Here is a 25,107-nt window from a genome sequence, read left to right on the forward strand (position 1 = left end):
ATGGAAAAAGACATGACAAGGATAAAGAAACTGTTCAGAAGGGATGCTCCAGATAACATCAAAAGAGAGCAAAAAGATGTTTTTATCAGGACAGGCACACAACAGCATTAGCCCCACTCGTGTTTTGCCCTCCACACGATGGTCTATTCTGGGAAGATAGCAGCATCCAGAACGAAGGGGGCCAGGAGAATACACCGATTTGTAGCGCAGAGCACTCACGGTAAATGCAAAAATAAAACCAAACAAAATCAAAACAAAAGAAACAAATTAAAAAACACAACAACAACACCACAATAACCCAGACAAACAAACAAAAAACCACAACTTTGCTTCCTTTTCCCCAGCAACTTCACTTGACAACTAGCGTCTGCGGCACTGCTGAACAGACACCTCAGCTTGGAAACGTCCCTGTCTGTCTGTCTGTCTCGGCTGCCCACTCACCTCCCCGCACTGGGGGTGGCCCGCCGCAGCGGGTGACAGGGGGCTCTCCCGGGAGACGGGAGCCATCTGACCGCCAAAAGAGCCCTCTTCTCAGCTCCTCACTTTACCGAGACGGAGAAAGAGGGACCCGGGAGACTGGGAAGGCGCAGAGACGCCCATGCGTTCCTCGGGGAGCGCCAGGGCAGAGAGTGGCAGCGGAAGGGAAAAGCTGCTCGCCACAGCGCGCCCACGCTGAGGCGGGACGCGTCCCTCAGCGCCAACAGCCCCACGCGCGCCTGTCGGCAAACTGACGGACCCGCTCGCCAATTACAAGCTGGGCAGGCTGGGTTGAAGAACCAATAGAAGGCCAGAGAAGGCCGCGGGGGTGGGAGGGGGGAAAGGGGCGGGATATCCGGCGCGAAGCGGGGCGGAGGTGCCGGTGTTGTGATTGGGGAGAAGGGGAGGGGTCCGCTCAGCTGGACCTGCGGTGGGGTGCGGGAGCAGCAGCGGCGCAGAGGCAACCCCGGCGGCCGCCATGCCCGGCATCGACAAACTCCCCATCGAAGAGACGCTGGAAGACAGCCCCCAGGTAAGAGAAACAGGAGACAGCCCCATGGGTCGGGGCCAGATCGGGCCCAGCCCTTGGGCGCGGGGCCTAGCGCTGCTCCCCTCTCGCTCTCACCTCCCCATGTTTGCCGGACAGACTTTGAAGAGTCTCGGTGCCAAACCCTCCCCAGCACTGGGAGGTACATCGCCAGGTGATTTCCGATCCTTCTTACCCCAGTGGAGTGGCGGGGACTTGGGCTGGGAATCAGGGCTTGGGGCTGTCAACTTCGGCAGTGCCCCCTGCCAGGTGTCGCACCCGTCTTGGCGGCGCCTTCCCGTTTGCATCACCGCTTCCTCTCCGCTGTCCTGCGGGCTCATGAGCTCTTCGTAAGGCAGCGAGCTCGATAATGATTTTCCAGAGGTACTGTGCTTCAGCATCGTCCGTTAAGGTAGTAGATTGCGTTGACTCTCTTACTTCCTCAACCCGCCGTTACATTCATGATTTGTGTTGGAGACCTCGTGTCGACAAAACCCTTCTTCACTTAGCAAGGCGATTTTTCTTACCTTTTATTAAAAACGCGGTAAGGTTTAATATATGAAAAGCAGTTATTGGATGAGATTATCGTGGTGGATGTTAATGCTGTGAGTAGGTGGGAAATGTATGGTGCCGAGAGGCCTTTAATTGCTCTGGTGTCTTCCATTTCTGCTGCTTGACCTTTGTCAGTAATGCCATACATTGCGTTGGCGTGTCTTTCATGCTGCTGTTAAGCAGGAAGTGTTTCATTCAGTTGCACTGGTTTTTCTTGCTGGCAGCAACAGCAAGTACTTTGCTTCCCCTAGATGTGTGTGTGGGGAAAAGGTTTACAATGTATTTTCTGTTCATGCAGCCTTTTGAATTAAGATCCTTGTTTTGCTGCATTGTGTATGTAGAAGAGCAAGACTGTAACAGCATATATACATTGGTAGCTTTGATTCCTAAAACACGGGAACAAACTTTCATTTGCTTAATAGAGAATTTAACCCCTAAAATGACAATCATTTTAGCAAATGTACATCAAGTGGAGGGGCGACTTTGGAAAGCCAACAGAAGGCAGTCACGCAGAAAGTGTGTCCTTGCTTTCTGAAGGAGAGTGCCTGTATAGCTTAGTAGATTTTAGATGACATCTAACCTGGAGTATGGGCTCAGGCCCAGAGACCAAACCTGATGTGCTCTCAGGAAGAGGAAAAAGTTTTCAAAGTGTTATAATAGTAGTAATTTAACAAAGTTACCTCTTGAAGGTCTTTTTTTCAGTGTACCAAAGTCAGAACTGCATAATTATCGGAAATGTCAAATGTAAGATAAACTTAGGATCCCTAAGATGTGGGGCATGTGTTGAGTTTTTGCTTTGGTTTGGTTTGGTTTTGTTGTTTTCCCAAAGACTTAAGAATGGAATGTCTTTTGAGGAGCACATGCAAAAAAGTTTCATATTGGAACATAATTAAAGTTCTGGAATCTTCCATTGGAGGTTATCTGTGATACAGACTAGCAAAGCCTACTCAGCCCAATTAGTTAATGTGTTAAGCTATTAGATTTACCAATGTCGTCTTCTGGTTTAGGTACAAAGCTTCACATCTTTCAGTTAATCTAATATTTCAGGTGAATTTTTGTTAGCCACCTCTTAGAACATAACAAGGACTCAGTAATCTCCTATTACATTATTTCATTTCTGTGTCTTCGAAATCAGTGCAATAAAACCGGCAACCAATATTGCTTGAAGAAAGAAGCAGCCTTGCTTTTCTTAGGAGTTGCCTTGACTTTCTGACTGATGTGTTCATGCTGTCATACTGCAAAAGATCATCAGCCTGGGTCATTGTTTAATGCTGAACAATAGACTGGAGTTTTGCACCTTTAGACATGTTTCAGACACTAACTTTAGATATGTAAACATCATATTAAACTTATTCTTCCATCTGGGGGATGGAAATGCTTTTCTAAAATAGCAAGACCTATTAATTTCCTCTTGTGGCAGGATAAAAATCTAACTACTGTGTTTTTAGATGTAAACCAAATGCCAAGTTTAATTTGTCTTCTGCTATGCAAAGCAGTGGATTTTAATTATTAACTTAGGACATACATTACACACATACTCAGTGTTCATATATATTTAGGGAGAGTTTCTGCTCAGACTTAGTTGCATTCCCAAAGCATTGCACAATAAAAAAGCTAAGGGACTTGACAGTACAGGCTCTGTCTTGTGTCATATACACCACCATACATCTTATGACATAAAATGATGTAACAGTTCACTGACTTCTAACTAGGTGGTGTTTTTGTGCAGCTTATCACTGGTAGTATGTGGTGTTCCTGCTCATATATTGAAACATGAGTAAACAAGTCCTCTGATTTTTTACTAAGCTATAGTCTGCCATACCTTCTGTACAGTTTGAGGTTATTTCCTTTCCATCAATATAATACACTGTCCGTTTGGAGTCCGGACATTGGTAAATTACGTTTTTACAATAAAACATTGAAATGCTTTTATTCTACACTTTGCAGTTTTAAAGAGTAAGCATAATCCAGAAAACTTATGTGAAATTCCTGTAAAATCAGGTGTATTTATATTCAGGTTTAAAGGTCATTACTGTATAATTCAATGGTTGTGGCACTATGTAGATTTTTCTTTCGCATTCTTTTGTGTGTGTCTCCTTTCGTGGGAAAGTCACAACTATTAGGATGACACATGTTGCCACACCTGGCAAACATTTGAATTCTCCACCTTTATCTTCCTCAAACCTCCTTTTCCACTTGTTGCATAAAGTAGCATCACCATTAAAGTGATTCATTTTGTTTATAATGCTATTTGGTTGGGTTTTTTGTCTTTATGTATTTCGTAGGGCAATACATGCACGGCAGTATTTTTGAGACAGCCAGGCATCTAACTGGAGTCAAATAAAAGAATTTCATGCCAGAAAAATGGTCAAATAATGTACTTTGTACAGGCTTAGTTTTGTACTCTGTGATTATAATTAAAAGCAGAAAATCAGAAAAGCAACTTCAAGGGGGGATGGTCTAGGGTCTAAGTCATTTCAATACAAGTCTTTGACATAGCAAGAGCTAATAACAAACTGACCACAATTGATATGAATGCAGTGCAATTGCTGATCTCCTTAGAGAGGTTTCCTTGATGTCCAGACTTCTTGTGTCAATCTTTCATTCTTTTCCCAGGTTCTATAACTTCCTTGCCTTGCTCTTTGAGGAAACTACATTTATTTAGCCTGAGAAAAATTAAGAAAGACAATTTCTAATTTCAAATTTTTAACATAAGTAATTTGGGGTGAGAAAAAAAAAACAGTTATGTACTTAGGATTCTTTCCATTTCCTGTCTGGACATTAATTTTAGTGTAGACCTAAAACCAAAGCATGATCCCCTTGCCAAAATGTTACTAGAATTAAAGGGTTGGTTTTATAGGTCTTGCAAGTGATACTGCAGTTTTTACATCAAAGCATCCTAAATGATATTTTACATGAGAAAAAGCAAATGTAACCTGTATGGAGTTACAGGTGCATTCTCTGCTCTTCCTCCCTTTAATTTTTGTCTTGGTGGAAGGAATCTTTTCAATATTCTTGCAGTGAGGAGCAACATTGCTTCTAAGTGCAAAAAAGGATGCAAGAACACTGAGTCAGCATTGTATTCATTGTATTTAAGCTGAAGGGCAAATTATGCCTGAGCAACCTGCTTGCCTTCTCATCCAGAGTCAGTAATTTCATCATAGGGAAGAGCAGTGGATGTCATTTACCTTAAGTAAGGATTCTGACAAAATCTCTAGTAACATTCTTCTGTGATAAAGAGGTGGGGTTTTGTCAGGGATGTAAACAGTGCAGTAGGATGCATAGTCATCAAGCTGACTGACTGACAAGCTAGGGTAAGGACAAAAGGACAGATCTTTTCATTCTGTTTCCCTGTGGAGTGGTGAGGGCAAGAAATGTCAAGAACAACAAGATGTAGGCTGTACTGTTCTGTTTTGTTCTGGCTTCTAGTTCCTTTTGATTACATAATTGATTGTTATTGCACAGGTAAATTTCCAAGCATAGCCAGCAACTGTCCTTGTGCAGGATGGATAGTGTAAGAAAGCCTCAGCCTTTGTTCTTACCTCACTGCAGAAGGAATCTATACCTAGCATGCTATTTAATACCAGTCATCTTTACCCTTTTCCTTAGGCATGTATCACAGTGTGTCCACCAATTGCCCACTGCTCCAACTTTTTTATGCACTTATCCATCTCCTTTGGTCCATTCCTTTCCAGAAGTGTATTTGTATTAACCTGGAGAGAGGCTGACAGTAGAAGTGAGGCTGAGCTTGGGTATCTTTAAAAGTTCTCTGGCATGCAACAGATACCATTCTCGCAAACAGTGTTGAAGGCTGTCTAAGCTTTTCAGGAATGAAACCTGAAACAATGCTATTTAACTTTTAAGTCCAGGTATATTTAAATACTAGTTCTCTAACTGGACATGGTGGTGTTTTGGCTGTTTCTTTTCTACAGACCCGATCTTTGCTGGGAGTATTTGAAGAAGATGCTGCTGCAATTTCCAATTACATCAATCAGTTATTTCAAGCCATGAACAGAATATATGATGCACAGGTAGTGTTAATGTAATTCCTGAACACATTATAAAGCTTTTGATCCAAATTTCATGTCTCTTGCCTTTAGTTTAGTTTTTTTCCTTTTTTTTTTTTTTAATTAAGCAGTATTTTTTTTAGAAACAGCCACATTCTGCAATGTGAAAGTGAAATAAAATAAGAATCAAACTATTGGTTTTCTGTGTGCTATGGAGTGGTAAAGACTAAACATTTGTGATGAGTTTTGCACGAGAATTTCATATGACAAGTAAAGAGGTTTTCTGGTCTCCTAGTTCTGTTGTATTTTTCAAGTGTTTCTAAAATCTTTCCTGTTGTGATCTTAGTGTGTAGAATAGTAGGTACAAAAGGGGAGATTGGGTTTTTTTACCCACAACTAGCTGCATTCTATGCCAATGACAGAATCTCTTCTGTGTTTTGGGGTTTTTTTTCTGAACAGTTGAGTTAAGGGATATATTTTTTAATTTGTATGTACTTGATCTATTTGATGTTGTTACTGATTTGTTATTCTTGCTTTTCATATTTTTATTTTTCTGTTGTTTTTTACTGCAGTGCATGGTGTGTTTGTTGTAGGTTTACTGCTCTGTAGTTTTATTTTACTGTCTATTTAGCTTTTTGTTTCTGTGCTTTTTTCTTCAACTCCATCATGAAAGATGAAGTTGTTCCATACTATGAATCTGCTAATTAGGTCCTGTCTCTGTACAGGTCCAGAGCTGTTTGTAGCCAGGTAGTGCTGAGGTTCACTGTAATCTTTCTTGATGAGATAACAAATTTCTAATACTCAGTAATTAAGTTAATTTGAAATAATGAAATGCAAATATGCACTGCATAACATGAAATACACAGAAATCAGTGCACAGAGGACAGGATGTGAGTTTGCTATTTGTAAACACTGATTACCTCTAACTCACAAAAATGTAAGAGAAGTGGAAGGGCAGAATGAGGAGGTTTTCTGAACATTCACAGCTTCATTTTAAGTTCCATGTTGTAATATTTTTCTCTTCAAATATATGACTTTTTAAACAAGAATTTAAATTTTAAAATAACCAGCTTGGTTGTTGGTGCTTTTTTGTTTGTTTTGTTTTTAAATTAGAATGAACTAAGTGCAGCAACTCATCTGACTTCAAAGCTTCTCAAGGAATATGAAAAACAGGTACTGTGTAAATTATTATTGTCTTTGTGTGGTCAGGACTATGTATTTTTGCAGTCTTTTATCTCCTAGAGCACAGTGTAGGATGTGTTTAGGTTTCATCCAGATAAAATGAATTGCTGTAGCTAGTGTCTTGAATCTTTGCTAAAATAATCTACTGGCTTCATATTAACTTTTACAACTAAACCAGAATGAAGTTCCTCTTAAAATGATCAATATTAGTAAGTTCTGATATATTTTCTTTTTGGATCAGTGTTTTGGTGCTTGCTTAGGGTGGTGGTGGTGTTTGGTTTAGTTTTATAAACCTGTTACTGTTAAGTGCTTTAATTTTACTAATCTCTGAGAAGAGACTGCATAGCAGTCTCTATTTAACAATTACAATTTCCAAGTGTTTATGTCTAACTGCTGTTATACAAAACAAAACTGCTGTTATACAAAAGAAGAATTAACTTAGCATTGGACCCTTGATTTTTTTCTCATTTTTCTTGTTTAGGTTGCATCTTCCCCGAGTCAGAGATTAGCTCAAAAATACACAAATGATATTTTAACTGGATTATTTATCTTTCAGTTGTGACTATTTTAGTCCATCAAGGCATTATAGAAGTTAACTTTCTTGGTTAGTTAAAAATGTCATATAGTCACATAAATTAAGAGCTGGAAATTGAAGATCAACACCAAATATTGCTTAATTTTTTATAATTTTAAATTAATTTGCAAACCTGGATAAAAATCTTCATAGCTGTCAAGACTGAATGTTTCCTGATTGTTTTGAAATAAAAACAACTCATTAATTTATAAAATCATTCATTAGGTTAATTAATACATATCTTATTCAATAGACTTTCTGGGGTTTTAATCAAGTGTATTACTTCCCCCCCCCCCCCCCCCCAATATCCTTTCATCACAGGACAATAAAGAAATGCTCCACTGTCTCTCAACTGTGTACTATCTTGTATTGGACACCTGATACATTCCTAGGCATGAGTAAGATAGTTGTGTGAATGGCTGGTGGCCCTCTAAGCAACATCCCTCTTTTTGTTTTCTTGTAGCGTTTTCCACTAGGGGGAGATGATGAAGTTATGACTTCTACTCTGCAGCAATTTGCTAAAGTCATAGATGAGGCAAGTACTTGCATTTGTTTCACCTACTTCGATAATATTGTCTTGTGTAGACTTTAACTTGATTAATTTTTCCAGCCATGTTTAAGATGGCAGGTACAGAAAGTGGCTTACATTTGTCAATAGGCTAACACTTAATTGTATATTATAACATATAGTTAAGAGTTATGTAGCCTTAAGAGAAAGAATCTATTCAGCAAAATGAGGATACCATTGTTGAGAAAGAATGTAGTTAACTTACTGTAGATAAACCCCATTACAGAATGGTAGTCAGAAACCTGTTTTTGTGAGGTCATTTGTATGGCCTGGTTTTAGACAAAGGAGCTTCCCTCTGCTTGTATTAGAGATAGAAACTGAGTCTTATGAAAGGCAGCTTAGCACCACTAAGATCTGAATCGGGATTATTTCTGTGATCTCTCTTGTCACTTTCAACACTACTTCGTGGCATGTCAGTAGGAAGAACACATTTGTTCTACCTCTGCTACCCATGAAAGATGGACTGGGATGTAGCTGGAGAGAATCTGGAGAAATAAACTGACTGGTTATCAGAAAGTATAAGGCCATCTTCTGACACGATCCAGTAACATGGAATAAAGTTGGAAAAGTAGGGACAAGTGCTAAACTGTAAAGGTCTTGTATAAAAAGCTAGTAATGAGATCAGGAACCCAGCAAAGAATAGCTGCTGGAAAAATGAATGTGCAAAATTACGTTTGAGTTCTGCCTGTCATCTCTGAGTGAAGTTCATGTCAACCTGTCTTGATCTGATTTGGTCTTGGCATCATTTTACTAACATTTCCTTCTTTCTCTTGTCTTTTGCAGCTCAGCTCTTGCCATGCAGTACTTTCAACTCAACTTGCAGATGCAATGATGTTTCCTATTACTCAGTTTAAAGAAAGGGATCTAAAAGGTAGAGTGCTTGAACAAAGAGTGGGTTTATCAACAAATGCAATAAGAAAAATGTTTCTCCATAGCTCGTTTACCTAAATAGAATATGTCATTTTTCAGCTCTTAAAAGTGTGCATCTTATTTCTGTTCATGACAGTATTAGCAATTGAACATCTTAACATTATTTCAACTGTATTTCACTGTTTCAACAATGTATTACTTACCTTATGGAAGCACTTCTGTTCAGCATAAAAAATTTGCAGTTACTGTAGACATTAGGAATGAATAATTTTCAGGTAATTAGCATGTCCAGGAATCATTTGTATATGTTACAATGCCATGGCATCAATCTCGTGGCTGCATTAAACTTAAAAGTTGTAGTATTTCATTATTAAGGTCCAGTGAAGAGGTTCTTCAGCCCTTCTGGTAATACAGGTGGCTTCTTACGTACAGACATAAGATGCTTCCAACTTGTTATTTTTGTGACAATGGCATCTTACTTTGCCTGGTCTGAGATAATGTATGTGTGCCTGAGCATGGTAGATTTTACTTGAGATGCTAAAGTGAACGGACTGCTGTGGCAAATGGGCTTCAAATATCAATTATAAGAATTGAAACCAACATAATTCAAAACCTTAACGTAAACATCTTGGAGTGGTTATATCCAACATACAAATGCTTTAAGTTTAAAATGAAATACAAAATACAGCTTTTCCATAAGGCTGCAGCTCTTTAGAAAGCTTGGAAAACACTTCTTTGACATTCTTTTGTTGTAAAATCTGATTTTGTTTTTTGAACCAGGGAACATGAGTATCTCAAGGCTAATATTAGACCTCATAACATGGAAGTAGCTCCTCAATCTTCTTTATAGACCTCACAGGAACTTTCTGGAAAGCTTTTCTATGCTTTTTTTCTTTACCATAAAGTAGTATGACACAAAACTACAACCAAATCAGAACAAGTGCTAAGTATTGTCCTACATGTGCTAAGTACTGTATTCTGTTCTGGTGAGACTAGAACATGACTAACTTTAGGTAGGAGAAGTCACAATATGTTTGGGGCTTTCCTTTGATCCCCTGCTACTTCCCCATCTGCTATGCTCCACTTCCCCAGTTCAGCCCAGAACTGCAGGTGATGCATTTGTATAGAAAATGTCTTTCAAAATGTTTTGGAAAGAATTTCCTGCTAATTACATCACAGTATCTTTTCTGGTGAGCTGAATAGCCACATACATGATACTCGGACCCTAAGCAAGAGCAGATTTTGCTTTCCCCTGTGTCTGTGCTGGTACCTCAGAATGGTACAATGTGTAAACTACATCTCTTCAGAAACATTGCATGAGAAACCTTAAGATATAAGTGTTATGTCGATAACAACTTACTTTAATTGTGGTATGTTGTTTTGTAGAGATATTAACCCTAAAAGAAGTTTTCCAAATTGCAAGCAACGGTAAGTGTAAAACACTGAATGTTATAAGTACTACAAGATGACAGTAGATGTAGATTTACTCAGAAAACTATTCAAGACATTTGCAAGGATAGAAGTGTCTAACTAAGGTGTAATTTTTTTATTGATATATAGGCACCCAGTTTCACTTGTAAATCCCTGCTTTGTGTACTGAAGTGTCAGGACAAATTGACAGCATTGGTCTTTTGCAATACTTAAAATGTGTATCTAATTATTAAATAATCCAGGCTTATGCTAGGTCACTTCTTAAAATCAGGACTGAATTAATAAACATGTTTTGCTTTCCTAAAATTAGTTTGAGAGTTCTCTTCCCTATTCTCAGAAGTTACTTTCGTTGCCCAGCTCTACTATATCCTCATAGAGAACATATTCTTTAAGTAAGGATTCTGCTGTTCTCAATGTAAATTGCTTCACTGTTTCAAGAGGTAAGAGAATAGAAAGTTGTCTCTATTCACAGAAAGTGTCTTTGTTTTTGAATAATATTAGATCTTTAGGAAATCTCTAACAGTTTGGCAATATTTGCTTCTGGTTAGAATTTTTCATTAGCCCAAGTATTTGTGGCAGTAAAGTAATTGCAAACAGGCAAGAACAATTCTTAAAGGTTTCAGTATTACAGAGCCTAGTGTTCAGCTGGCTGTGCAACACATAATGATGAAAAAGGTTTTCTTCTCTCTTTCATGAGTCGTTAATTTATCAAAATGATAATAAATTCTCTTTTGATTGCCTAGACCATGATGCTGCCATTACCAGATACAGTCGGTTGTCCAAAAAAAGGGAAAATGAAAAGGTTTGTAAAACAAAATACTTACTACAAAGATTTTTAGAGGAGATAAGAAGTCATTTTCATCTAATATATATTTATAATGAAAGACAATATGTGGCAGATTCCACCTGAAGTTTGCTAGTTTGTTTTAGCCATCAGGAGCTTGCTTCAGAACAGAAAAGCAGGTTTCTCCAATAAATGCCTGTCTTGTAACACTGACCATGCTCTAAGATTAGGATTGTGATACTATATTCAATTTATTTTTGTCAAAAAATAATCATACTTTCCAGGAAGAAAAGAATGCTGTCTTCATTTTTTAATAGTCTCTCATCTATAAATTAGAGAGGAGGGATTGTAGTGTAAAATAGGGAATTGCTCATAACAGAAGGTAGAACCTCACTGTGGTGTTTTTAACATGCTGGCTATAAAGATGTCCAGAAGGTATGTGATGAAGACTGAGTCTCAAACATTCCTTTTTTTCCCCTTACCCTGTCTGTGTCTCTTTAGATAAAGGCTGAAGTTACAGAAGATGTATACACTTCAAGGAAGAAACAGCATCAGACTATGATGCATTATTTCTGTGCATTAAATAGTCTTCAGTACAAAAAGAAAATCGCTATGCTAGAACCCTTACTCGGATACATGCAAGCGCAGGTAATTTCAGAGTGCAGAAGCTATAGATCTGAAAGAGATGTAAAGGTACTTCTTGAAGCAGGAAGGGCAGGGCCATGCCCTGGGGTTTCCTGTTCTGAGGTTTCATATGGCTAAACTCAGTTGAGATGTGGCAGTTCTTCTGAACCAATACGGAGTATGAGGTTTAAAAATGCAAACATATTGGCAGGTCCACATTTACGTGATAACCTTGGACAAGTTCTTACAGGTTTCCCCTCTCCAGTATCCCCCAGATACCCCATCCATAAACAACAGGTAGCTGACTGATGGGCTTGAAAGAGCACAGAGAGGCCTTGGGATCACTACAAGATCAAACCTCGTTTCTTTTCCAGGGTGGTTTCTGCGTATTTCTGCGTTTCCTCCAGGTGACTCTGCATATCCACCTGACAGCAAAATCCCACTGCAAAGTCAGCATCAGCCTTCACTTGCAGACTAAACCATTCATCCTACTCCTTTCATTAAGAGGCTTTGGTGGGAATGAGGGATGGAAAGGGGTTTCTCTTAGTATCATCTGTGAATTGTTAATGTAGTTTTAGTAGTGACCAAATTCTCCCTTTTCCCCCTCTCTTTTCTTTTTTAAAAGATAAGCTTTTTTAAGATGGGTTCAGAAAATCTTACTGAGCAGTTGGAAGAATTTTTGACCAATATTGGCACAAGTGTACAGAAGTAAGTTGGCTCTGTTGAATTGAGCTGTTATCAAACCAATTATGTCTTCTGTTTCTACATATTAATAAATTATCCATGTTAATAAGACATTATTTACCTTAGTGTTCGCAGGGAAATGGATTGTGAAGTAGAAAACATGCAACAAACTATAGAGGATTTGGAAGTAGCTAGTGATCCACTGTATCTGCCTGATCCTGATCCTACAAAATTTCCTGTTCATAGAAACCTAACACGGAAAGCTGGCTATCTCAATGCAAGAAAGTAAGACAACTGTTACTTAAAAATTCCAGAATAATTAATTTTGGGGAAGGAAGGCTGAAAAAGTGTGCAATAGATTTTTTGAAGTTAGCTGTGCTGGTTGTACGTACTTAGCTGAATAAGGCACACAGGGGCTACTCCATTTCTTTGGACTCCTTCAATTGATTAGAATTAATTTAATTGCTACACTGACAGTGTCATTCAGATGCCAAGCACACTTATCCTGGTTTTAGTCTAATCTTGCCAACATTTTCACACAGAAAGAATGAGGTTATGAGAGTGTAATTTCACTGGGTTGCAATTGGAAAACAACAAGATTGACGCTGTAAGGATTGTTCTATAAGTATCTGTTCAAGCTTTAGGATTCAAGTTACTAATAAAATATGAGAAGCTTGAGATATATAAGGCAAAGCACACTTCGAATGACCTTCTTGATTCCATGAGACAGTCTTCTCTCAACAGGAGGAAGCTGTTACTCTAGTTCAAGCCTAGCAGCTGATGTTTATAGTTATTGAAAATAAGTTGTAATGCTCAGATATTTTCTGTAGCTTCTATAGTAATCTCCCAGGAACATTTTTTGAACATGTAGGTTACTTTTGCCACAACAGTTACAGTAACAAACTCATTGCATGAGGTACAAATTTCTGTAGTAGAAGGCAATTGCAGCAATTACTATTGAAGAGCATATCTGATGCAAAAGGGAAGATACGTTGCAAGTGTTATTGATTACTGGTTTCAGAAACAAAACAAAAAGCAAACCACCAAAAACCCTACATGCGCTAAGCAAAATACAGAATTCTTGTTGAATGGTACAAAATACCTGGAAAATTGAGGTATCTTAGTGTGACTAAGCTAATTCTTAGCATAATGTACAAGTGCAGAGTTCAAAGGTCTTATCACTTATACTGATAATGCATAGAATTTGCATATACATAGTATGTAAAGCAATACCATGAAAGCTAATCATCAAAACTGAAAAATGTATGTATGGGTGTTTGGTTGCATGGTTTAGTTGATCAGGTGGTGTTGGATGATGGGTTGGACACGATGATCTTCAAGGTCTCTTCCAACCTGGTTTATTCTATTCCATTCTATTCTATTTGAAATAGTTTCATAGAATATAAGGAAGCAATTATTATATTATGTATTCTTTGTCCAGCAGTAATGCTAGCATGAATAACAGAAGAAATGGGAAGAGACTAATTAAGCTATAAAGCAAACCTAAAATGTTACATGGGGAAAAATGGTTTTCTTAAGTGCCCAGATAGTTTGTGCCAAATAATTTTCAGATCACCTAAACTCTTAAGTCTACTAACTAAGAACCTCTTTTTATCATTTTAGCAAGACAGGGCTGGTGTCTTCCAGTTGGGAGAGACAATTTTACTTCACTCAAGGTGGAAATCTGATGAGCCAGGCAAGAGGTGATGTAGCTGGAGGACTTGTCATGGATATAGACAATTGTTCTGTAATGGCTGTGGACTGTGAAGACAGACGGTACTGTTTCCAAATAACATCCTTTGATGGCAAAAAGTAAGCATTCCTACATTACTGTTACCTGTAAATAAAACTGAACTCCTTAATAAAGAAAAGAAAAGTGGTCTACCTTTGTCTGTAATATAGCTTGATGGATTTGGGGGCTAGAAACAAAATCCAGGATGCATTTTTAGCTTTCTAATGACTGGAGTTTAGTTTATACACTCTATAATGTAGCTGAGTGAGTAATACTCAAAATAAATTAACACAATTGGGTTACAGTCGTGTGTTACTGCATTTTGTGATTAAGTGTTACATAAATACAACTGGAATTTTGTTCTATTTTCACTTGAAAACATAGATTTTCCCCACAATTTAATATTGACTGGACTTGGCACATCTGCAGTCTTCAGCCTGTCTGAATGTGCTGTGCAGTGTGCAAACATGAAAATGGGGGTTCCTATGTGAATGTACCTGTGAGGCATTTTAAATAGACAATATTGTCTTTTTCATTCTCTTCTTTTAGGTCTTCAATCTTGCAGGCAGAGAGTAAGAAAGATTATGAAGAGGTAAGCTTATAGGGGGTTCACACAAGTCCAGTGATTTTCTGTTCCACAGAAGGAATGCATTCATAACTATAGTAGGAATGCTTGTAGCTCATTTTATGTTCTCTAGGTACTAAGTGACAGGTTTCAGGAACTCTGACAAAATACTACTGTATTTAGCCCCTTGAGGAAAAAAATGCAGTTACGATTGCCACAAAGTCCTTTCTACTATTATAGAAGAGAGAAAACAAAAAAACAGGGAAAAAAAGCCCACAGCAATACAGCAGTAATGGAATCTTGACAGAAATTCTCCTTCCTGTTCATGCTTCCCTAACCTTCTTTCTTCCTGCTTGTTGTCAGGTATGGAAAATAAGAAGGATGTTTTGGGTTAGGATACAGGTAACAGGAAATTGAGAAATGAAGTAAAACTGGGTTTCTGCCCCTTGATGCAGGATGGGATGTTTGTACCTCATGAACATGAATTGTGAAAGGTGAAATAACTTGCTTTTGGACTGCTAAGTCTGGTGATGCAGGCTTACTTGCCCCTGCAATGGATGGATGCCCACTGAGAATTAGGTATTAGGGTCAGCAAACTTCTGTGTTGTAGCAAATATTGATGAGGAAAGGAACTGAGGAAAAAAGCCACCCAGCCAGCGCAGATAGAGTTTCCCTACTTTTTAGCTTCCTCTGGAAGTGAAAATTAAAAACTTCATCTAGATATTTTGCAAATAATAACCTAATGTAGGCTTGAGTGGTCTAACAAAGTTTCTAGTTATGTGAATTTAGGTTTTATTTGGACAGCTTTTTGTAGCTTCCCAAAGGTTGTCACAGATAGGCCAAACTGGTAAGATTCATTGCATTCATAGCCTATGAATACTGTCAGAAACAAAGGAACAGATGGAATAAGTGATATATAGTATTTGTTGTTTAAAAAGGTATGTCTGTTTGCATTGTTATGCAGCATAGGCTTTTCAATAAGAGGCAGAATGGGAAAGAAAATGTTTTAAAAGCATTGATTTCAAACATGTTTACCCAAACAGCTGGATAAAGAAATACGTGCAAACTCCCAGTGTTGGTTTAAAATGACCTTTTGTGCCATTCCTAAGGTTTTAGCTGCACTGTCTCAGGTTGGGCCCAATTAATTTGCTCTCTTGAGGTTGTCTAATAATAGCCTAACTGAAACGTCCCTCAGATGCCCATTTTGGGCTGCAGCTGCTGTGCTATCATTTTCTGTAGCTCAGGTGACAACTCTAAATGCAAGCTGGGGTTCAGTAGCACAGCATCATAACCCAGTTAGCTTTCTCCTTCAGGAAAAAAAAGCGGAAAAGCAAGGAGCAAGAGCAGATGGTTTTCATAACATGAGGAGAAAAACAAATTCTAGCTTACAGATGCAAGAAATCAGCAAATTCCACAAAAGGGAGATGGAATCTGTGTGTCAGGAGTCATTTGCAGTCACAGAATAAAGGAATACAGAGAAACCTGGTTATTTTTAATTAACTTAGAGTTATGGTTTAAGCTAGCTTTAGTTCTGATCTTTAGTGTGATGATTTTATTTTTTTAAAATAAAATCTGATGTTGTAAAGTGCAGTATGCAGATAGTAGGGAACTTAATGGCAAACTGAGTGTGTAGAACATAGGTTTTTCTCCCTGAAGTTACAATGGAAGTAGAAAAAACACTGAAACTAGTCACCTCAGTTGCTATTTAATCAAATTCCTTAAAAGAGCTATGAAAAATGTTTTTTATTCTTTTCCAGTGGATATGTACCATAAATAACATCTCTAAACAGATCTATCTAAGTGAAAACCCTGAGGTAAGTTTAAGAAAATGTGTAGTAATCAGTGATATGCTAAAGATGCAGATAGCCACAACATTAAAACAAGATCATTTGGCTCTCATGCAACAGCATAGAATTGAGCCAAGTACTTCCTACATATCTAATGATGAGCTTTCCATGGTATGAAAGCATACAGTTGTCTCCATCTAAATGCTTATATAGAAAACACACAAAGTGTGTGACTGGTATAACTTTTTGACATCTTCAAGACCCTTGATTTTTATTTTGTATATGGTACCTTGTTACAAATTAATATGACAAATATTCAGATGGATACATTTAATTTCTGCTAGAGGGAACGGACAGTTACGAATACGAATCTTTATGAGCATAATGTTGTAGATAGACAGGCAGCCAAATATTTGTATTAAGTTAACTATGCAGATGAGAAACAAAATAGTTTCAGAGCAGAGCTCAGTTACCTAAAGCACATGCTCTGATGAACATACAGCTGAGGTTATCTGGTCTTGGCATAAACTGGTGCAGCTCCTTTACGTTTACACCTTGGTGTCAGTGCGCTCTCCTCACTACCCAGTAGCTTTTTAGTCATTCTCATTTTCCAAGTCATGCACTCACACAAAACACTTCAGAACTAGTGCTTTCAGTAAAAGATTAAAATTGAATTCTTCACCTGTAAATAGTCCATTGCTTGCAGAAATAACACTGTTACCTCATCCTTACTTGATAGTTGTTCACATCGTGGCTTTTCAGAAACATTTAAGTGCAGACTTCTGAATCTTCCTAGTTTTTAGTTAGTAATTGAGGATTGTCTTTCTCAAATGAGATTTTTCTTTTTCTTCTTGGCTGCATGTGCTTATCATTGGGACTTTTCTCTGTGGCCATCCTGTATTAACATTTGCAGTGTTATAAAGTAAGTGCACTCACTGAAATTGAGAAAGTGAACAGCAGAAAATGAGTTGCAAGTCAGAAGAAAACACACCAACTATGTCAGTGTAAATGTAGGAATGGAAGATCTCCCAAAAGTTTGAATTTCTTCCTTCTATCAGTGCATATAAATAAAACTAACATCTTAAAGCTTATTTTGAAGAAAATGTTTTCAGTTACTCTCTCCCATCTCTCTACTGTAGGAAATTGCTGCACGTGTAAATCAGTCAGCTCTGGAGGCTGTTACTCCATCTCCTTCCTTTCAGCAGAGGCATGAGAGCATGCGGCCAGCCGTGTAAGTTAAAGAGCTAGAGGTCACTTGAAGAGCACATCTAGAAAGAGAATCCTGGATAAAGTTTCAGGAGAAGAAATCCAAACAAACAACAAAACTTGTATGCTTGTAACTGAATCTTTCATAGTCTGGAGGAAAATTTCTTGAACTCACCTTTTTAGTATTGCTTAGCAGCCGTTGTTACAAGTAAGCCAGATTTCCAGCTGTCTGGACAGTTTTGTTGTTTGCATCATATATCTGGTTTGGTTTATGAATTTGTAATGAGTTTTTTCTTACTGTGTCCAACTCCTGGAAGCAGACCTCAGATTGTTTTAACATCTGTATGTAATCACATACGAAGTTTCATATAATCTGGTGCAATTACTAATGCAAGTAGTAACTTTAACTTATGCAATTTGACTAGGAATGTGGACTTAATTTTTGTTTACTATACCCTGATCTTCAGAATTCTGATTTTCTGTTTGTTTCACATCCAAACTTTGGAATATTGTATTTGGTTTTCATATGGTTTAATTTTTTATCAACCAACCTGGAACTAAGCTATCTTCATTTTGTTTTTTCTAGACAATCTCGTCCTCCTGCAGTTCGTACTAGCAGCACAGGGTCACTGGGCTCTGAATCAGCAACTTTATCAGCACTTTCCTTGGATTCGCTTGTTGCCCCAGACACTCCTATACAGTTTGACATAATATCTCCAGTTAGTGAAGATCTGCCTGGTCAAGCAAAATCTTCAGGGCAGTCGGGCAGGTAGGAGATGTAGAGAGAAGGAAAAAAAATCCCTAAAGTTAATGTTCGTAATTTGAAAATAAACAAACACAAAAAGCATGTTTAGGCTGCAGCTCCAAAACACAATGTTGCCTTTGGCCTGACTCGTGTCACAGAACTCACCATGGCCAATGAAGCCAAATAAATGTTCAGGTTGTTAAAGAGAGTTCTAATTAAATGGCTTAATTACATTCATTAGTGTCAAGGTGTAGTTTTCTATTTAGAGCAGATTTTTTTTTTTTGCTTTAACAGCTAATGCTTTTATTATTGATTCATTTTAATCTTTTGGTTTCACAAAGTATTCTCCTTTCCTATTGCTTGCTCACCCAGCAGCTTGGGTTTTTCCTCTTGGAAACTCAAGAGAAATTTGGTAGCCCTGCCTCCAGGTGATGATGGCATATGATGACACTCTTCTTAACCTGAAAGGTGAGTGAAAATGATCTAGGCTTCTAGAGTAATCTCATATACAGACAAGTTAAAATTGTCTAAGACCCCTTCCCCACAGAGAAAAATATTTTATCCTACTTCTGTTTTGGTTTTTTTTAAGCTTCCCATTCAAAAATAATACTAAAAACTTGTAAATCTGCATTGCATTTCTGGAACTGTATGTACAGGATTCAGATATTAAGAAAACATATTTGCAGATTCAGCTGTTCTTAACAACAAAAAGCTGAAAACTAACTTACATGATTAGTCAAAGTAATGTGTTGTATCCATCTGCCCTCTAGAAAACTATTTGAATTTTCAGTTACACCTCACAGACACACAACAGTTAAATTTATACATCTATATATTCACCTCTTTTGGGAATTTTTTAAATATAGTTTTTGTTGTTGTTTGGTATAGCAGAATAATCAGTTGGCTAGCCAGATCCTTAAGAATATATTAATTCAAAATAGACTTGGACTGTATTCCAGGAAGTGGAAAAGACAATATTTCAGCTAAATTCACGTCATCAGTTACAATTCCATTCTAGAAAGTTGTATTTTTCATAGCAGAAATTAGAAAGAATTGTGCTCACCATTTTCAGTTTGCCATCGCTGGCAATAAAGAAGTGCAGTACTTGCACAGATAGGCAACACACTACTTTAGAAGTATTTATTGTTTTTCAATAGCCAACCAACAACAACACTTTACTGAGTTTCTGATACTGATGACACATATTTAGATATTTATTTATTTTTTTTTAATCTTTTGAGAGATCCTGAGAGATTTTGCACTTACTGTTCCAGTCTAATCTTAAATAACAAGAAAAGTTTGAGCAGTTAAAGATGCTAATATTTTCCCTTTGGTGTATTGACACAGGTCAGCATTTAATGGATTAAGTCTTGACTGACTCCCTGTTACATAAACATTGTTGCAGTACCGTCTTGACTTCAGAGTTCAGTCTGGAACAGTTTAATTACATTTTAACTGGACATCCTTAAGGATTCCACTCACAAAACTGCAGGCAGTATGTGATGTATAACTGAACAAGAGAAATGAACATTTTTTTTCTCTTAGTTCTGAAATTAGCTTTTAGAACTGTTGAGATGTGAGACCTTCATTACTCCCCTCTAAAACCTAATTTGAAGTTTATTGAACGCTTGGACAGTAGTTTTTCAGCTACCAGTTAGCCAAAGAGAAAGTGTTTTTATTTCTTCATAAGTTACAAATCAACTTTCCCTATTTGCCATATTCTTTTCAGCATTGCTTTACTGATTTTGTAAACTGTAGACTTGGAAGCCTAGAGTATTTTCACTTTTCATTGTACCTGATAGCAGTTCTGTCTTCGAGAGCCAGAAATAGCCACATTTCTCTTGACCCTCTAGGAGTAAAACCCCAGTGATGTTTTCAGCAAGCTGCCTTTGAACGACCCCCACTGACTTCTCTTCAGTAATTCAACAAATTGAGACAGTGATGAGAAGTGTGGCACTCCTGCGGAGTACTGAAAGGACTGGCTTTTGGGTTTACTTCCTGAAGCTGTTCTGTGAAATTTCATCCCCTAAAACTCTATCTTTTCAAATCTTATCAAGGTTTTGACTTGAGCTTAATTCAGATAATTAAAAAAAAACCAACCCAACAAACAAAAAAACCCAACCCACACATTGTGAGCAAAACTTTCTATGGCAACAGTAGAACCACAATATCATGAATTTTTGCCATAACTTGAGCCCTGGAATATAGCAACGTCTAACTCTTGATTAAATTGTTTGTCCTCATGGTTTTTTGCACTATTCCTCCAGATTACAAGTCTGTGAAATCATTACATGTTCTTATTTGATGCAGCATGAGGCTACTGCAGTAGTTCTTGTAATCTGACTCCTCATTTAATGTTCTCATTTTTTAATAGACGCACAAATCCTTTTGGTGAATCTGGAGGCTCAAAATCTGAAACAGAAGGTAAAATAATTTTTCTTTTCCTAATGCAAAATAAACCCCAAATTTTTTCTATTTCCAGTTATAGCTTCTTCTAATTTAACACCAGTTTCAAAGTGCTTAGTTACGTTAGCAAGGTATTAGACAAGCTGAATTAAATCAGGCAACTGCCTGAAAGTCTGCTTTTAAAATAACTAATTGTATCTCGTGTATTGATTAAACCAAATGAAAAACGTGTGGCTTACTGCTTCATAATTGTCCATCTGAGTCATAGGGATGAGCAGTTTCTTTCCAAGTTATTAGAAGTGTGGAGTTTTCCTGAGTGATCTTGAATGGAAAACCCAAAATGGAGTTCACTTTTTTCAATAATTTCTTTGTCTTAGATTCCATTCTTCACCAGTTATTTATTGTAAGATTTCTTGGATCTACGGAGGTGAAGTCTGACGACAGTCCAGATGTTGTTTACGAAACGATGCGTCAAATACTGGCAGCTCGTGCCATCCATAACATTTTCAGGATGACAGAATCACATTTGTTAGTCACTTGTGACTGCTTAAAGTAAGTTTGCTTCCTGCCTTCTACTGATGTTTATTTACAGAATGATCTTTCACTTTGCTAAAATTTTCTTTCTGGTTTGTTTCTAAAAACATTTTTTAGGTTAATTGATCCACAGACACAAGTTACAAGACTACGAGTAAGTAACTCTACATTTTAAGATAAATAAACAGCAATGTAATTATTCTACTTGAAAACTATTCTGTGCTAGCAGAAAACACCGATACCATTGAAATTTCCAGCCACATTTCCCCTGAAATTAGGAGACTAATGCAAGCAATAAAAATAGACAGAAACCCACCAGTAAATCAGGTATAGGGGGAGTAGTCTCAAAAGGTCATGTAGGCTTTTGAAACTTAACTTTATTTTTGTGGTATTAAGTTCAAAACTTGCCCCAAAGCTGTAAGCTTTACAGGTGAGCTACATCAACTGCATGGAGGTCTGGTATTCTAACTGTGCACATTAAAGGTTAGGAAAAACTTGTCCTATCCATTTACAACAGGTCAAGTAGGGGCTTCCAGGATTTAAAAACTTAACCTTTGGTAGCTCTTAACGGTTTAGTCGTAGAGCAAAGAAAGATACATTTGAAATTTCTAAGTCAAACCACTTTTAGGAGTAAGAATGCAAAATAGCTTTATTGTAAGAAATCATCTGGATGTGTGGTGTGCTCATTTGTTTGGAGTATTTTCCCCCTCTTTATTTCTTGCTTATATAATTCAGGAGAGCTGAACTAATTGTGGTAAAGGTTTTGCAGAAAGAGTGCCTTCACCTGGCATTAGATACTGACATCTTAGCCACAGATACAATTTGTATCTTCAAATGCAATTGTCTCTTCAACCAGGAGTGTATTGACATTTACAAAGATGACAAAATCACACTGCAAATGTTACCCTTTTTTTCTTACATGGAGTGTGGTTTCAGAAGTTATTCTGTTTTACAAATACTTTATCCTTGCCTTCTAACCTACTTTTCTGTTTAATTAATTTTGGTCAGGTTGTAACTTCTGCTGTGGTTGTTCACTTACAATATTCTAATAATCAATGTGCAGTATATTGAAACATCACATAGGAAGTATTTGGAACCAGTTTTAATGTCTCTGTATCTGATCCTTTTGGCAGTTTCCTTTGCCCAGTGTAGTTTTGTATGCTACACACCAGGAGAACAAGCGCCTTTTTGGATTTGTGCTTAGAACTTCAGGATGGAAAGCTGAGAGTCGCCAAACCTCTGTCTGCTATATATTTGAGTCAAATAATGAAGGGGAAAAGGTACTGGCAAGGGTTGTACTTGTATCAATTTTGAATGTTTTCATCAGATCCATTCAGGTTGTCTAAGGGATTTCTAAGGAAGAACACTCTGCTTATGTACTGGTAAACAGTGTGATAGTTTAAGCAGCTGCAAGTGCTTTAATACGTTGTTATGTCTGACTTAGAGATCTGACTTGGGGATCTGGCTTAATTTTGAAGACATTCTTCTGAGAATCTCTGATTATTTCCATCTGTTCTGTGTTTAGATTTGTGACTCTGTTGGACTGGCAAAACAGATTGCTTTTCATGCAGAACTGGTAAGAATCTTTTTGGACGGGCTACTTGTAAATGGAAGGGAGAGAATATATTTAATGTATGTAAACAGAAGATGTTCTGCAATGTGCCTTTAGATAGAATAACAGTGTTGTTTTGTAGAATTTAAACCTAAGATAAAAAGTCCACTATGGAACACTATTCAAGACAGGATTCAGCTTGCTACCTCTAACAGATGTACCAGACTGTTAAAAGAAGAATAATCAAACCTATGGCATAACAGTTTTGAGCAAACTCACATTAGTCCATAGTATATCAAACATTTCAGACTGTTGTCACTTACTTATATTTTTTGCTCCTTAGGATCGAAAAGCCTCAGAAAAGCAGAAAGAAATAGACAGAGTCAAAGAGAAACAACAAAAAGAACTAAATAAACAAAAACAAATTGAAAAGGTACATTTCATCATTATTTCTTAATATTATCTTTTCTACTTACTTGCTTTTGCAGTTTTGTACTCCAAGCTCTACTATCATATTCTTCACTACAAGCTCTTAGAACATGATGGACTTAATGATTAGAAGTGTTTCCCATGTAGATTTTGTGTAATAGCTTTTAAAAAGAGCTCTTCTGAGGAGACAAAGACATGTTTATAGGAGTACTCAAGAAAAGAACACTATCACAGGCCCAAAACAACTTCATTTGCTGTCAAGGGTTCCATTACACAGTGCAGGGAGCAGTCCGTAGATGAAGATACCTATTCTGACCTCTGTGCTTTGTGGGTTGTAGGTACAGGTGTTTAAATGGGTTAGCTGCTCTAATGTCAGCTACTGAAACATAAATGGTTCGGTTTCCTATTCAATCTGCATTCCCTCTGGACAGAAAGCTGTCCATTGACAGTATTAAAAGATAGTTTAGAAGTTATAATAATGGTGTCCTGTTTCAGTTGTAGATGGGTAATGCTAATACTGTTTTTCTGATTTCTCAATCCCCCTTCTCAAATTAGGACTTAGAGGAGCAAAGCCGGTTGATAGCTGCTTCCAGCAGATCGAACCAGAGCAGCGCAGAAGGACAATTTGTAGTCCTTAGCAGTAGCCAGTCAGAAGACAGTGATTTAGGAGAAGATGGAAAGAAGAAGAGAGAATCTGAAGCCTAAGTTTGCCTGCTTCATTAAAATTGGAACCACGGATGTATCTGGTGAAATGGCACAAGTCCTACAAGAAATAAAGTGTAGGTGAGGGGGGTCTGTGGTATTATATAAACCACTTCACAATATGTAGGCCCTATTATGCTTTGATTTTTCCATCTCACTTAAGTGATTTCCATTTTCATGTCAGTGTAATTTCTCCTTGTGCCAGATGAAGCATGGTGATGCTACCGTGTTTCTCACAAAATTATGTTTTCTCAAGGCTTCTCTGCAGTCTTTCTTGGGTTTCTTTCCCCACCAACTTCTCTGTGCAATTAACTGCTCTTGAAGCAAAACTTAACTCTCACTGGACTTCAGCAGTACACTGAAATTTATTCTTTACATTGTAGTATGGAGAACACCTTGCTGAAACAGACATGGATGTCCAAATAAGACAGTGCTAAGTTTTACCTAGTTTGTTGCACATAACCATTTCTAGATTTAGAAAGAAAAATCTTTTTATTAACATCAATGAGATGTGCAATACTTCTAGACAGAAAGGTCTTGGTTTTGTTTCATATTGCACTGTATGATACTGTCCTGATTTTTTGGGGGTGAATAGAGTGATGAAAGACTTCTTTCAACAGGAGAAAAAAAAAATATACTGTCAGACCTAGGTAAGAGCTGATGAGAAGCAGTTGCACTTCGCTGCATGAGGGATGGGTAAAGCATTCTTTACCAAATGACATGACAAACACATATATTCTTGTAGCACAAGTGCCACATTCCTGGCTATTTCCCCCTAATAAAAAGCTGTAGGCTTCTGAGTTCACATTTTATAAAACATGCTCAGAGTTGCAGGAACATCTTGAATTCCATCATTTGAAAAAATCTTCTGAATCTGTAATTGCCTTGCCACCAGTAGACTACATTTACTGAAAGTGAGGTGAGGCTCTTTATGTCTTCTATGGAAATTGCTTCTGCAAACACAATGTACTAGCTCTGAAGGGACTTTGCTAATCCTCCATCTTAGAGTCAACCTTGTAAAGCATTTTTCAAAGCAGTATCTGTTTACAGCTTGTAATCTGAACTCTGTGTTCCATACGCTCTCTATAATATTTATTTTGTATAGTACTAAATACACATTCACCTTTTGATCCAGAAGAGAAAACTTGTTTGAAGAGAAATATTTATTTT

At 37.5% G+C, this 25,107-nt stretch overlaps 1 protein-coding gene across 1 annotated transcript; it reads left to right on the forward strand.

The window, feature by feature from the left end:
* Positions 1–870: 870 nt before the first annotated feature.
* APPL1 (adaptor protein, phosphotyrosine interacting with PH domain and leucine zipper 1) lies at positions 871–24,423 on the forward strand. The gene is made up of 22 exons (XM_009910023.2): positions 871–1,009; positions 5,488–5,586; positions 6,676–6,735; positions 7,782–7,853; positions 8,670–8,757; positions 10,143–10,184; positions 10,931–10,989; positions 11,473–11,619; positions 12,221–12,303; positions 12,406–12,564; positions 13,903–14,091; positions 14,561–14,603; positions 16,334–16,390; positions 17,503–17,594; positions 18,156–18,338; positions 20,689–20,738; positions 21,098–21,272; positions 21,372–21,408; positions 22,388–22,534; positions 22,780–22,830; positions 23,150–23,239; positions 23,791–24,423. The coding sequence occupies exons 1-22, from the start codon at positions 956–958 to the stop codon at positions 23,938–23,940; spliced, it is 2,127 nt and encodes a 708-aa protein (XP_009908325.2). The 5' UTR covers positions 871–955; the 3' UTR covers positions 23,941–24,423.
* The last annotated feature ends 684 nt before the right edge of the window (positions 24,424–25,107 follow it).

Source organism: Dryobates pubescens, chromosome 1, assembly GCF_014839835.1.
Source record: "Dryobates pubescens isolate bDryPub1 chromosome 1, bDryPub1.pri, whole genome shotgun sequence".
Taxonomy (NCBI): domain Eukaryota; kingdom Metazoa; phylum Chordata; class Aves; order Piciformes; family Picidae; genus Dryobates; species Dryobates pubescens.

Excerpts from the sequence above, each read along its gene's own strand:
- APPL1 (XM_009910023.2), top strand. The coding sequence starts at position 956 with ATGCCCGGCATCGACAAACTCCCCATCGAAGAGACGCTGGAAGACAGC. Across the intron at positions 7,854-8,669 it reads TTGCTAAAGTCATAGATGAG|CTCAGCTCTTGCCATGCAGT; the intron begins GCAAGTACTTGC and ends TGTCTTTTGCAG. Across the intron at positions 21,409-22,387 it reads CACAAGTTACAAGACTACGA|TTTCCTTTGCCCAGTGTAGT; the intron begins GTAAGTAACTCT and ends TCCTTTTGGCAG.